Source organism: Balaenoptera ricei, chromosome 15 (genome assembly GCF_028023285.1).
Source record: "Balaenoptera ricei isolate mBalRic1 chromosome 15, mBalRic1.hap2, whole genome shotgun sequence".
Lineage (NCBI taxonomy): Eukaryota > Metazoa > Chordata > Mammalia > Artiodactyla > Balaenopteridae > Balaenoptera > Balaenoptera ricei.
In genome coordinates, this window is record NC_082653.1 from 24,816,832 (window position 1) to 24,829,722 (window position 12,891).

At 47.1% G+C, this 12,891-nt stretch overlaps 2 protein-coding genes across 2 annotated transcripts in view; one reads left to right on the forward strand and one right to left on the reverse strand.

Annotated features, from left to right (window-relative positions):
• Positions 1–9,267, forward strand: part of PIGU (phosphatidylinositol glycan anchor biosynthesis class U) — a 102,945-nt gene extending 93,678 nt beyond the window's left edge. The window contains exon 12 of the mRNA XM_059897768.1: positions 8,830–9,267. Coding sequence (XP_059753751.1) covers positions 8,830–8,943 — 114 coding nt within the window. The 3' untranslated portion in view covers positions 8,944–9,267. The remainder of the gene's footprint in view (positions 1–8,829) is intronic.
• A 186-nt stretch (positions 9,268–9,453) lies between these two features.
• MAP1LC3A (microtubule associated protein 1 light chain 3 alpha) lies at positions 9,454–11,156 on the reverse strand. The gene is made up of 5 exons (XM_059896502.1): positions 10,935–11,156; positions 10,556–10,611; positions 10,370–10,476; positions 9,895–10,064; positions 9,454–9,620 (listed from the first exon to the last, which is right to left on the reverse strand). Exons 1-4 carry the CDS (start codon positions 10,972–10,974, stop codon positions 9,902–9,904), a joined length of 366 nt encoding a protein of 121 aa, XP_059752485.1. The 5' UTR covers positions 10,975–11,156; the 3' UTR covers positions 9,454–9,620; positions 9,895–9,901.
• Between the last annotated feature and the right edge of the window lie 1,735 nt (positions 11,157–12,891).

Sequence of the window (12,891 nt, forward strand, 5' to 3'; positions counted from 1 at the left end):
ACCTTGTTCATTCACTCTATATATAATAGTTTGCATCTGCTAGTCCCAAACTCCCAATCCATCCCTCCCCCACCTCCCCCCCCCTTGGCAACTACAAGTCTGTTTTCTATGTCTGTGAGTCTGTTTCTGTTTTGTAGATAAGTTCATTTGTGTCATATTTTAGATTCCACATATAAGTGATATATGGTATTTGCCTTTCTCTTTCTGACTTACAAATGGGTATTATTTCGTTCTTTTTTATGGCTAAGTAGTATTCCATCATGTGTGTGTGTGTGTGTGTGTGTGTGTGTGTGTGTGTGTATACATATATATATGTATATACCACATCTTCTTTATCCATTCATCTGTCGATGGACATTTAGATTGTTTCCATGTCTTGGCTATTGTGAATAGTGCTGCTGTGAACATAGGGGAGTGTGTATCTTTTTTTTTTTTAACATCTTTATTGGAGTATAATTGCTTTACAATGGTGTGTTAGTTTTGTGCTGTATAACAACATGAATCAGCTATATGTATACATATATCCCCATATCCCCTCCCTCTTGAGCCTCCCCCCTACCCTCCCTATCCCAACCCTCTAGGTGGTCACAAAGCACTGAGCTGATCTCCGTGTGCTATGCAGCTGCTTCCCACTAGTTATCTATTTTACATTTGGTAGTGTATATATGTCAGTGCTACTCTCTCACTTCGTCCCAGCTTACCCTTCCCCCTCCCCGTGTCCTCAAGTCCATTCTCTATGTCTGTGTCTTTATTCCTGTCCTGCCCCTAGGTTCATCAGAACCTTTTTTTTTTTTTGATTCCATGTATGTGTGTTAGCATATGGTATTTTTTTCTCTTTCTGACTTACTTCACTCTGTATGACAGACTCTAGGTCCATCCACCTCACTACAAATAACTCAGTTTTGTTTCTTTTTATGGCTGAGTAATATTCCATTGTATATATGTGGCACATCTTCTTTATCCATTCATCTGTCGATGGACACTTAGGTTGCTTCCATGTCCTGGCTATTGTAAATAGTGCTGCAATGAACATTATGGTACATGTCTCTTTTTTTGTTGTTGTTAGAAAAACATTTATTAAATAATTTAAAAATCTGCCTGTTTGATTTGAATCTTATTCAAATATGTAGTTTTCCCTGGGCACCCATTCAACTACATGTATTACTTGCACTTAGGTCTGGTTGACTGAAAGAATCAGAGTGGAGGATGGAAGAGGAGGCAGTGATGTAAACAAAACAGAATGTTAGGTCTCCCTCAAATAAATATCTGAGTAGGTGGTCCAAAGTTGGTATCATGTTCCATAGTATCAGGAACTCAAGCTCCTTATTTCTCATCGTTTTAGAAAGCATGGCTCCAATGGTCTAAATGGTAACATTTACAACTGAGGTGATTTGGTTGGAGAACAGCTAACACTTCACACATGCTGTCTCATAAGGAAGTTTCCCAGAGGCTGCCACATGACATTTCTGCTTAGACTCCACTGGCCAAAACTTACTCACTAATTGCAAAGGAGCTTGGGAGATACAGTAAGCATTTATTTGGTAGTACTTCCCATATGGCAATCACTGCTCTTAACTCCAGTGATCCACTGTTCTGATAACAGATCTGTTCTCTCTTTTTCTCTTTTTCTTTTATAAATTTATTTATTTATTTATTTTTGGCTGTGTTGGGTCTTTGTTGCTGTGTGCAGGCTTTCTCTAGTTGCGGTGAGCGGGGGCTACTCTTCGTTGCAGTGCATGGGCTTCTCATTGTGGTGGCTTCTCTTGTTACGGAGCATGGACTCTAGGCACGTGGGCTCCAGTAGTTGTGGCACTCAGGCTCAGTAGTTGTGGTTCGTGGGCTCTAGAGCGCAGGCTCAGTAGTTGTGGCACATGGGTTTATTTGCTCTGCGGCATGTGGGATCTTCCTGGACCAGGGCTCAAACCTGTGTCCCCTGCACTGGCAGATGGATTCTTTTTTTTTTTTTTTAACATCTTTATTGGAGTATAATTGCTTTACAATGGTGTGTTAGTTTCTGCTTTATAACAAAGTGAATCAGCTATACATATACATATATCCCCATATCTCTTCCCTCTTGCATCTCCCTCCCTATCCCACCCCTCTAGGTGGTCACAAACACCGAGCTGATCTCCCTGTGCTATGTGGCTGCTTCCCACTAGCCATCGGTTTTACATTTGGTAGTGTATATATGTCCATGCCACTCTCTCACTTTGTCCCAGCTTACCCTTCCCCCTCCCCATGTCCTCAAGTCCATTCTCTAGTAGGTCTGCGTCTTTATTCCCGTCCTGCCTCTAGGTTCTTCATGACGATTTTTTTTTTTAGATTCCATATATATGTGTTAGCATACGGTATTTGTTTTTCTCTTTCTGACTTACTTCACTCTGTATGACAGACTCTAGGTCCATCCACCTCACTATAAATAACTCGATTTCATGTCTTTTTATGGCTGAGTAATATTCCATTGTATATATGTGCCACATCTTCTTTATCCATTCATCTGTTGATGGACACTTAGGTTGCTTCCATGTCCTGGCTATCGTAAGTAGAGCTGCAATGAACATTGTGGTACATGTCTCTTTTGGAATTATGGTTTTCTCAGGGTATATGCCCAGTAGTGGGATTGCTGGGTCATATGGTAGTTCTATTTTTAGTTTTTTAAGGAACCTACATACTGTTCTCCACAGTGGCTGTATCAATTTACATTCCCACCAACAGTGCAGGAGGGTTCCCTTTCCTCCACACCCTCTCCAGCATTTATTTATTTATTTATTTATTTTAAAATTTATTTATTTATTTATTTATTTATTTATGGCTGTGTTGGGTCTTCGTTTCTGCGCTAGGGCTTCCTCTAGTTGCGGCAAGTGGGGGCCACTCTTCATCGCGGTGCGCAGGCCTCTCACTATCGCAGCCTCTCTTGTTGCGGAGCACAGGCTCCAGACGCGCAGGCTCAGCAATTGTGGCTCACGGGCCTAGTCGCTCCGCGGCATGTGGGATCTTCCCAGACCAGGGCTCGAACCCGTGTCCCCTGCATTGGCAGGCAGACTCTCAACCACTGCGCCACCAGGGAAGCCCTCCAGCATTTATTGATTGTAGATTTTTTGATGATGGCCATTCTGACCAGTATGAGGTGATACCTCGTTGTGGTTTTGATTTGCATTTCTCTAATGATTAGCAATGTTGAGCATCCTTTCATGTGTTTGTTGGCCATCTGTATGTCTTCTTTCGAGAAATGTCTATTTAGGTCTTCTGCCCATTTTTGGATTGGGTTGTTTGTTTTTTTTGATAATTGAGCTGCATGAGCTGCTTGTATATTTTGGAGATTAATCCTTTGTCAGTTGCTTCGTTTGCAAATATTTTCTCCCATTCTGAGGGTTGTCTTTTCATCTTGTTTCTGGTTTCCTTTGCTGTGCAAAAGCTTTTAAGTTTCATTAGGTCCCATTTGTTTATTTTTGTTTTTTATTTCCATTTCTCTAGGAGGGGGGTCAAAAAGGATCTAGCTGTGATTTATGTCATAGAGTGTTCTGCCTATGTTTTCCTCTAAGAGTTTTATAGTGTCTGGCCTTACATTCAGGTCTTTAATCCATTTTGAGTTTATTTTTGTGTATGGTGTTAGGAAGTGTTCTAATTTCATTCTTTTACATGTAGCTGTCCAGTTTTCCCAGCACCACTTATTGAAGCGTCTGTCTTTTCTCCACTGTATATTCTTGCCTCCTTTGTTATAGATTAGTTGACCATAGGTGCGTGGGTTTATTTCTGGGCTTTCTATCTTGTTCCATTGATTTATGCTTCTGTTTTCGTGCCAGTACCATATTGTCTTGATTACTGTAGCTTTATAGTATAGTCTGAAGTCAGGGAGCCTGATTCCTCCAGCTCCGTTTTTCTTTCTCAAGATTGCTTTGGCTATTTGGGGTCTTTTGTGTTTCCATACAAATTGTGAAATTTTTTGTTCTAGTTCTGTGAAAAATGCCATTGGTAGTTTGATAGGGATTGCATTGAATCTGTAGATTGCTTTGGGTAGTATTGTCATTTTCACAATGTTGATTCTTCCAATCCAAGAACATGGTATATCTCTCCATCTGTTTGTATCATCTTTAATTTCTTTCATCAGTGTCTTATAGTTTTCTGCATACAGGTCTTTTGTTTCCTTAGGAAGGTTATTCCTAGGTATTTTATTCTTTTTGTTGCAATGGTAAATGGGAGTGTTTCCATTTCTCTTTCAGCTTTTTCATTGTTAGTGTATAGGAATGCAAGAGATTTCTGTGCATTAATTTTGTATCCTGCTACTTTACCAAATTCATTGATGAGCTCTAGTTGTTTTCTGGTAGCATCTTTAGGATTCTCTATGTATAGTATCATGTCATCTGCAAACAGTGACAGTTTTTCTTCTTCTTTTCTGATTTGGATTCCTTTTATTTCTTTTTCTTCTCTGTAGACTTTTTTTTTTTTTTTTTTGTAGACTTTTTAATGATGGCCATTCTGACCAGTGTGAGGTGATACCTCATTGTAGTTTTTTTTTTTTTCAAATTTTCGTGTCCAGATGCATCACCTATGGATCTTGTTTTTTTTTTTTTTTTTAATAAATTTATTTATTTAATTTATTTATTTTTGGCTGTGTTGGGTCTTCGTTTCTGTGCGAGGGCTTTCTCTAGTTGCGGTGAGTGGGGGCCACTCTTCATCACGGTGCGCAGGCCTCTCACTGTCGAGGCCTCTCGTTGCGGAGCACAGGCTCCAGATGCGCAGGCTCAGTAGTTGTGGCTCACGGGCCTAGCTGCTCCGCGGCACGTGGGATCCTCCCAGACCAGGGCTCGAACCCGCGTCCCCTGCCTTAGCAGGCAGATTCTCAACCACTGCACCACCGGGGAAGCCCCTCATTGTAGTTTTGATTTGCATTTCTCTAATAATTAGCGATGTTGAGCATCTTTTCATGTGCCTTTTGGCCATCTGTATGTCTTCTTTGGAGAAATGTCTATTTAGTTCTTCTGCCCATTTTTCAATTGGGTTGTTTGTTTTTGTGTTGTTGAGTCCTATGAGCTGTTTGTATATTTTGGAAATTAAGCCCTTGTCGGTCACATCATTTGCAAATATTTTCTCCCATTCTGTAGCTTGTCTTTTCATTTTGTTTATGGTTTCCTCTGCTGTGCAAAAGCTTGTAAGTTTGATTAGGTCCCTTTGTTTATTTTTTATTTTATTTTTATTGCTTTGGGAGACTGACCTAAGAAAACATTGGTACAATTTATGTCAGAGAATGTTTTGCCTGTGTTCTCTTCTAGGAGTTTTATGGTGTCATGTCTTATGTTTAAGTCTTTAAGCTATTTTGAGTTTATTTTTGTGTGTGGTGTGAGGGTGTGTTCTAACTTTTGATTTCATGCAGCTGTCCAACTTTCCCAACACCCCTTGCTGAAGAGACTGTCTTTTTCCCATTGTATATACTTGTCTCCTTTGTCAAAGGTTAATTGACCATAGGTGTGTGGATTTATTTCTGGGCTCTCTATTCTGTTCCATTGATTCATATGTCTTTTTTTGTGCCAATATCATGCCGTTTTGATTACTGTAGCTTTGTAATGTTATCTGAAGTCTGAGAGAGTTATGCTTCCTGCTTTGTTCTTTTTCCTCAGGATTGCTTTGGCAATTCTGGGTCTTTTATGGTTCCATATAAATTTTAGGATGATTTCTTCTAGTTCTTTGAAATATGTTATGGGTAATTTGATAGGGATCACATTAAATCTGTAGATTGCTTTGGGTAGTATGGCCATTTTAACAATATTAATTCTTCCAATCCAGGAACATGGGATATCTTTCCATTTCTTTGCATCATCTTCAATTTCCTTTATTAATGGAAAAACACAAATCTTAATGCACATTTCCTGAAGCCTTCTTTCACTCAGCAAGATATTTTTGAGGCTCATTCATGTTGTTGCATATAACAGTAGTATGTTGCTTTTTAAAATAAACTTTTAAATTTTGGAATAATTTTAGATAGTACAGAGAGTTCTCATATGCCCCCCACCCAGTTTCCCACATTTTTAACATCTTATATTACCATGGTATATTTGTCAAAACCAAGAAACTGACCCTGGTACATTACTACTAAGTAAACTCCAGATTTGATGTGGATTTCACCAGTTTTCCCTGTACTGTCTTCTTTTTCTCCCAGGATCCAGTCCTAGGTACCACATTACACTTAGTTGCCACGTCTCCCCCATGTCCTCTGCTCACACTCTGTCTTTCCTTATTTCTCGTGATGTGGACAGTCTTGGGGAACAGTGGCCAGGTATCCTGTAGAGTGTCCCCTCTGGGTTTGTCTGATGCTTTTCTCATCATGAGGCCGCGTTTTAGGTTTTTGGAATGCTCAGGCAGTACACACTAGCCACGCTTCATGCCGTTTACCCTTCATCATTTGGTTAAGATAGCGTTTGCCAGGCTTCTCCAGTGCACAGTTACTATTTTCTCTTTCCCTGTTCTTTGGAAGTGAGTCACGAAGTCTAGCCTACCCGCGGGGGCAGGGGGTGGGGAGTGGGCAAGAATTAAGCTCCACCTCCCAAGGGGAGAGTCTCTACATATATTATTTGGAACTCTTTTGTTAGGATTCCAAAAGGAATTCTCCCTTGTTTATTTATTTACTTATTCAATCATTTATCGGCTGATTGTTTTTAATTGGATTTTTATTTTTATCAACATAACATGTATACATAATTTACCAAGTTAAGGCTTACAAGGAAAAAGAATAGCTCCCTAAGGTCCTATAGTTATTTGTTCTGATGCGTCTAGATTGTATACTTACTCTACTATTTCTTGATTTTTTTTCCATTTTATATTAAGTCGAACCATGTGAAATTGTCAATACTCAACCGTTTTTGATCTGCAAAATTGGCAGTTTCATATGGTTCAAACTAATAACCTAGTGTTTTGACTTCCTATTTGACCAGCTGATCGTGTGTGACATTGGAGTTGTTTTGTTGTGAACTGTGACTTTGCACCTACCCCTCATCTGACCTGGCTCGGGGATCAACCCCCAGCAGCTCCAGGCTCCGCCTCCTCAGACTTGACACCTTGGGCCTGGGTGAGAAAGGGGCTGCAGCGGGTGAGGGCAGCCTTTGCTGTGGTAACTACACCCCATGGGCAGCTGCGGCGCAAGGCTTCAGGGGCTCCCTGGGCTCTCTGCTCTGACACCCTCAGTGGCAGAGTTCTGGGCCCTTAGCACACTGGGCCCCAGGTACATTGCCTTGCAGGGTTATAGCCACTAGTCCAGCTCTCCCAGTATAGCCTTAGGCCAACTGTTGAACCCTTTGTGCTTCAATTTCCTCATCTGTAAGGTGGGAACCATCAGCCTTCCAGATGGATTCCTGTGGTGGCAGAATGGCAGGTCCTTGTCCTGAGGCCATGGTGTGGGTTTGCTCTCTTTCCTGCACAGTGTGAGAGAGGCTTCCCAGAACAGGGGTCTGGGGGTCAGAGGCTGAGATGCCAGGCTCAACCTCTGTCTTGCTGTAAGGCCCTAGCCAGGTGCTCCCCCAGCTCTGGGCTTACGTCGCCCCATCTGTGCCAAGGTGATTGGTGATGATAATCTGAGAGGCTTGTAAGTGCCTGAAAACTGGTGGTATCTGCAGTGGTGAACCCCTCTCCCCGCATCCTTCTGTAGGCCTGGGCCCTGGCCCTCCTGTTCCAGGCACTGGAGGTCCTGGGAGCTTGGGATGAATAGAATTGTAAGACTGCGGGCCCAGTGTTTGGGGGACCTTGGCAAGTCCCTGTTCCCCTCTGCGCCTCAGTGAGGGGGATGGTGGGCTGAGCTGCTAGGGCCCTTTCTATTCTGAGGCCCAGACAGAAAAGACAGACCAAGCTGGGCACAGACACCATGGTGGCAGAATCACTCAGGGACCCTGCCCAGGCCAGCGGAGGAGCCACAGTCATCAGGCAGTCTCACAGATGAATGTAAAACTGCAATTTGGACGAGTTTGTGCTACCAGATAAAAGTTAATGGGACCAAGAACCAATCTAGGGTGTGAGGGAGGGCTTCTCTGTGGAAGTGATCCTTCCTGAGGCCTGAAGGGCAAGCAGGTGTTTACTAGATGAAAGGGGAAGAACATTCCAGGCAGAGGAAACAGCAAAGAAAGATCCTGCATTGGAAGGGAACAGGCCAGTGTGGCTGGAGCTGAGTGAGGTGGAGCACGGCAGAGGCTGAAGCACGTACACGGGCAGGGACCAAGTGCAAGGCCTTAGAGCCCCAGAGAGTTTGATCTTCACCCTAAGAGCCATGGGAAGCCTTTAGAGGACCTTAAGCTGGGAAGTAACATGACCAGATTTGTCTTAAAAAGCAACCGCTGCTGCTAGGGTGGGAGGTTTGAGATCAGGAAGCCCAGAGAGGAGACCACTGTTGTTCAGATGACAGTGGCTTTGTCCAGGGTGGTAGCTGCGGGGACAGGGAGAAATAGAACTGACAGGCTTGGTGGCTTGGCGTATGGGAGGAGACAAGTCTGTTGATCCTGTGGCCTGAACACCTGGATGGAAGAAGGGGGATATGGGTTCCCAGTGGGAGAAGCAGGTTTGATAGGGGACTTGGCTGGGGTGGAAGGGCCAGTGGGCACCCAGGAGGTGAGACAGAGGAGCACCAGTCTGGAGTTCACAGGCCAGGGCTTGGGATGGAAGTATAGACCATGGTAGGAGGAGGAAGGGCAGTAGGGCAACTTCTGAGGTGCCAGTGAGACCTTGAAGGGTGGTGTAGGCCCTGAGGTGCAGGGTCCCTGGGCAGGGTCTCCCCAACACCCACCTAGCCCCTCAGAGATGCAAAGTTCAGGGAGAGGTATCATGAAGCTTCTCACATCTCTCTCCCCCCAGATCCTGCTCATCTCTGATTACTTCTATGCCTTCCTACGGCGGGAGTACTACCTCACACATGGTCTCTACCTGACCACCAAGGACGGCACGGAGGCCATGCTTGTGCTCAAGTAGGCCTGGCTGGGCACAGGGCTGCACGGACTTCAGGGGTGAAAGGGCCAGAAGCTGGGCCAAGCCCTCTAACCAGAGTTGCCAGCAGGGAAGTCCTGGGCAGATGAGGTTTGAGTCCAGGGTCACAAATATCTGGTACCAGTGAGGAGCCAAGGCTGGCAGCAAGGCCTGTGGGGAGTAGCCAGGAGCATCTCCACTTGGACTCCCCACTTTGTGGCTCTGCACACCAAGGAGCACCCCCTCCCAAGCAGGAAAGGGGAAGAAGCAGATGAGCAGGGTTTGTTAGGTTGTGGCTACTGAATAAATGTTTTTTGTTATGAAAACGTCTACCCTGGAACCACACTGCACTCCTGGAAGGGGTGGGGTTGGCCCCTAATACCACCATGGTGCACTACACCCAGGCGTGGGTTTCCCGAATGAGCTCTGAGTCCACAGAACATGGGTCTGCGCACCGGCCAGCTGAGAATGGTGTAGGGCAGCCCTCCCCACTCCCCAAGCAGCTGGAGGCAAAGGGCCAGGCAGGCCTGAGCAATCTTTATTCTGCAGAGGAACAACGACCACAGATCCATACACCATGTCAAGACTGGGTGAGCCAGGGGCCAGTCCTTCAGGGGTGGGCAGGTCCAGGCATGGGCAGCACCTCAGGTCAGGGAGGGACAGATGGGCAGACAGGCAGGGGCCTAAAAAAAAAGACAAACCACACAGAGCAGGGGTGCTAGGGGCTGCTCCCAACCTTCCCCCATCCCAGCCAACACCCAGAGGGGCAACCCTAACATGACTAGGCCAGGATCCACCCAGGGGCAGGGTAGGTGCGGTTGGTGCCCCCTGGCTAGGACGTGGCATCCCCGCCCAGCCCACCAGGGGCAGGGGCAGAGGCAGCTCAGTTCAGGTGCCAGGAGCTCCCTGGGCAGAGCCTGACAGGGCCCCCCCACTCCCAAGCCAACCCCCCCCTACTGCTGGCTCAGAAGCCGAAGGTTTCCTGGGAGGCGTAGACCATGTAGAGGAAGCCGTCATCGTCCTTCTCCTGCTCATAGATGTCGGCGATGGGCGTGGACACGCTCACCATGCTGTGCTGGTTCACCAGCAGGAAGAAGGCCTGCGTGGGGTTCAGCTGCAGGCGGCGCCTGAGGTGGACGGGAGGGCAAGCCAACCGTGAGGGGCCTGGCTGTTGGGCGAGTGTAGCCCTGACCCGCTCCCCAAAATGATCCTAATCCTCCACCTCACACCCATCCCAAGCCCTTCTAGAGGCTCTCACCTCTGACCGGACACTGACCCCAGCCCTGACCTTGACCTTTCCCAACCTCCCCACAACAGGGACCCAGCACCCGTTCCCGTGCCCCACCCCCACCCCTTCCTTCTCAGAAGGACCCAGCCCCCTGCCTGACCCCAGCTGGACCCAATCCCCCTCTGACAGCTGCTGCCCGCGCACCGGATGATCTTGACCAACTCGCTCATGTTGACATGGTCCGGGACCAGGAACTTGGTCTTGTCCAGGACAGGCAGCTGCTTCTCACCCTTGTAGCGCTCGATGATTACCTGGGAGCGGGGCGGGGGATGCGTGAGCCCGAGGCGGGGCCTGGGCCGGGCGGGGATGGGAGGGGGCGGTGGAACTCACCGGGATTTTGCTGGGGTGCTGCTCGCGGATCTGCTGCACCTCTTTACAGCGGTCGGCTGCAGACAGCAGTCGGGGATGAGGCCGGGCCGAGGTCCTCCTCGCGGTTCCGCCCCGCCAGTGCCCGAGGGGCGGCCCCGACCCCGCCTCCCCGAAGCCCCCGCCCCCGGAGCCGTCGGGCCCTAAGGCCCGGGCACAGGGCCGGGATGCGAGGCGGAGGCCCCGGCCCAGGCCCCAGCCTGCTTCCCATCCCGAGGGTCCAGCTCCAGCCGAGCCTGACGTCACGGAGCTGACGTCATCTGCAGCAGTCGGGTCGGTCGGTCAACACCCCCCAGCCCCCACGCCCCCACCCCGCGCTCGCAGAGCGCCCGCCGGGCCTCACCAAAGCTCCGCCGCTGCTTGAAAGGCCGGTCTGAGGGCATCGCGCCGGCCCGGCGGGGCGCGCAGGCCGGGGCTCTGGGGCGCGCGACGCGGGGATGTGGCTGCGGTGCGGGGGCTCCGGGGGCTCCGCGCCTCGCGCTCAAGGGCTCCGAGGCTCGCGCTGAGCCCGGCGACGGAGGCTCGGGGAGGTAACTCGCCCGGCTGACGTCAGGTCACAACATTCCTTAAAGGGGAGGCCGGCGCGGCGCTCCCATTGGGCCGACGCAAAGTCCGCCCGCCCGGATCCGTGACGTCACGGCGCAGAGAGCTTGGATTCCCGGCCCAGCGCCGCGAAGGGGCGGGGGCTCCCAGGGCGCGTCACAGTCCCGTGACGTCACGGCCTGCGCAGAGGTGGGCTGGGCGGGGTGCGGTGGGCTGGGGTCCTCTCCCTGAGGTCCGGGCTGAGGGGAGACTAGGAAGCCTGCGAGACCATTGGGAGAGCAGGCTCGCAGCTCTGGCGGCGGGGAGAGCGGGGGGCCAGGCTGCAGCACAGCATCCTTCTGTTCCCACTGTCACTAAGTCATCTGACAGCGCTCACTCAGAGTCTGTTCCGTTCCAGGAACGGTAGGAGGCACTGGGGATGACAACACTAAACCAAACGTCCTCGCCTTCGTGGAGCTCATGGTTAGAGAAAGAAAAAGGTGGTGGTCGGGGTGGGGGCGGGGATAAAACATGAAGACACTTGGAGCAAGACACTAAAAAGGAGCATAAAGGTTTTAGAAGGAATTTCTAGAACTGAAAAATAGAGCTATCGAAATTCGAGTCTCAAAGGATGAGGCAAGAAAGCCAATTAGATACAGCAGAAGAGAAGATCACTGAACTGGATGATAGAGTGGAAGCCATTAGCCAGAAAACAAGCCAGATGGAACATATAAAAGAGGAAGTGACAGGAATGGTAAGGTGAGAAGAATAGGTTCAATCAGCGTTCCAGAAGGAGAGAAAAGAATGTGGGAGAGGCAGTTCCTGAAGCACTTCCACAATTGATTAAAGACCAGGATCCTCACTTAAAATCCAGAACCGAATAAATAAAAATAAAATCTCATCCAGACACTTTGTAGTGAATTTTCAGAACTCTAAAGAGAAGAAATTAGACAGAAAAACGATTAGTTTGTGGAGTACAGAGCAAGGAGCACAGGACACAATAACAGGACTGGAGAGGGTAATCAGAGTTTAAGTGTTCTAAGAAGCTTCATTTATTTGAGAGGAGGAGAATAAAGATAATTGGTAATTATCTGGCTTTGTAAAGTCAAGTATGTATTTCAAACACTTCAGAGAGATCACTAAAAGAATAGAAGGTTTAACTGCCAATGCACAAAAGAGAAAAGTTTAGTAGAGGGTATTAAAATATAATTGAAGGTAGAAAAGGAGAAAAAGGAAGCAAAGTGAAAAGAATGGTACATAAATGGTACAAAACCAGAGGTAGAAAATGTTTTACATTCATCTATTAAAATAGAGATGAACAGATTGGCCAAGAAAAATAAAATGCAGGTCTATGCTGTTTACAAGAGGACATTTAAAACCTAAGGGCACCAAAAGTAAAGAGTTGGAAAAAAAAGTGTATACTAGAGAAAAACTAACCAAAAGATATACCCATAGCAAAATCAGACAAAATAGGCTTTAAGGCTAGAGACATTATTAGTGATAAAGAGGGTCAACACAAAATGATGAAAAGAACAATTTTCTAAGAAGATATAACAATTTTGAACTTGTATGTTAGAGGTTAAAAAAAAAGGCTGAAAGTGTATGAAGCAAAAGTGACAGGATACAAGGAGAAATTGCCAAGTCCTTCATCACAGTGGGAGATTTAAAAACTTTTTCAGTAACTGATAGACCAAACAGCCAAAAAAAGGATATAGAAGATTTTAATACCATTAATAATTCTAATCAATTGACCCTGGTAGAACCCTGAACCCAATATG

Excerpts from the sequence above, each read along its gene's own strand:
- MAP1LC3A (XM_059896502.1), bottom strand. The coding sequence starts at position 10,974 with ATGCCCTCAGACCGGCCTTTCAAGCAGCGGCGGAGCTTTG. Across the intron at positions 10,612-10,934 it reads CAAGCAGCGGCGGAGCTTTG|CCGACCGCTGTAAAGAGGTG; the intron begins GTGAGGCCCGGC and ends TGCTGTCTGCAG. Across the intron at positions 10,065-10,369 it reads GAGTTGGTCAAGATCATCCG|GCGCCGCCTGCAGCTGAACC; the intron begins GTGCGCGGGCAG and ends CGTCCACCTCAG.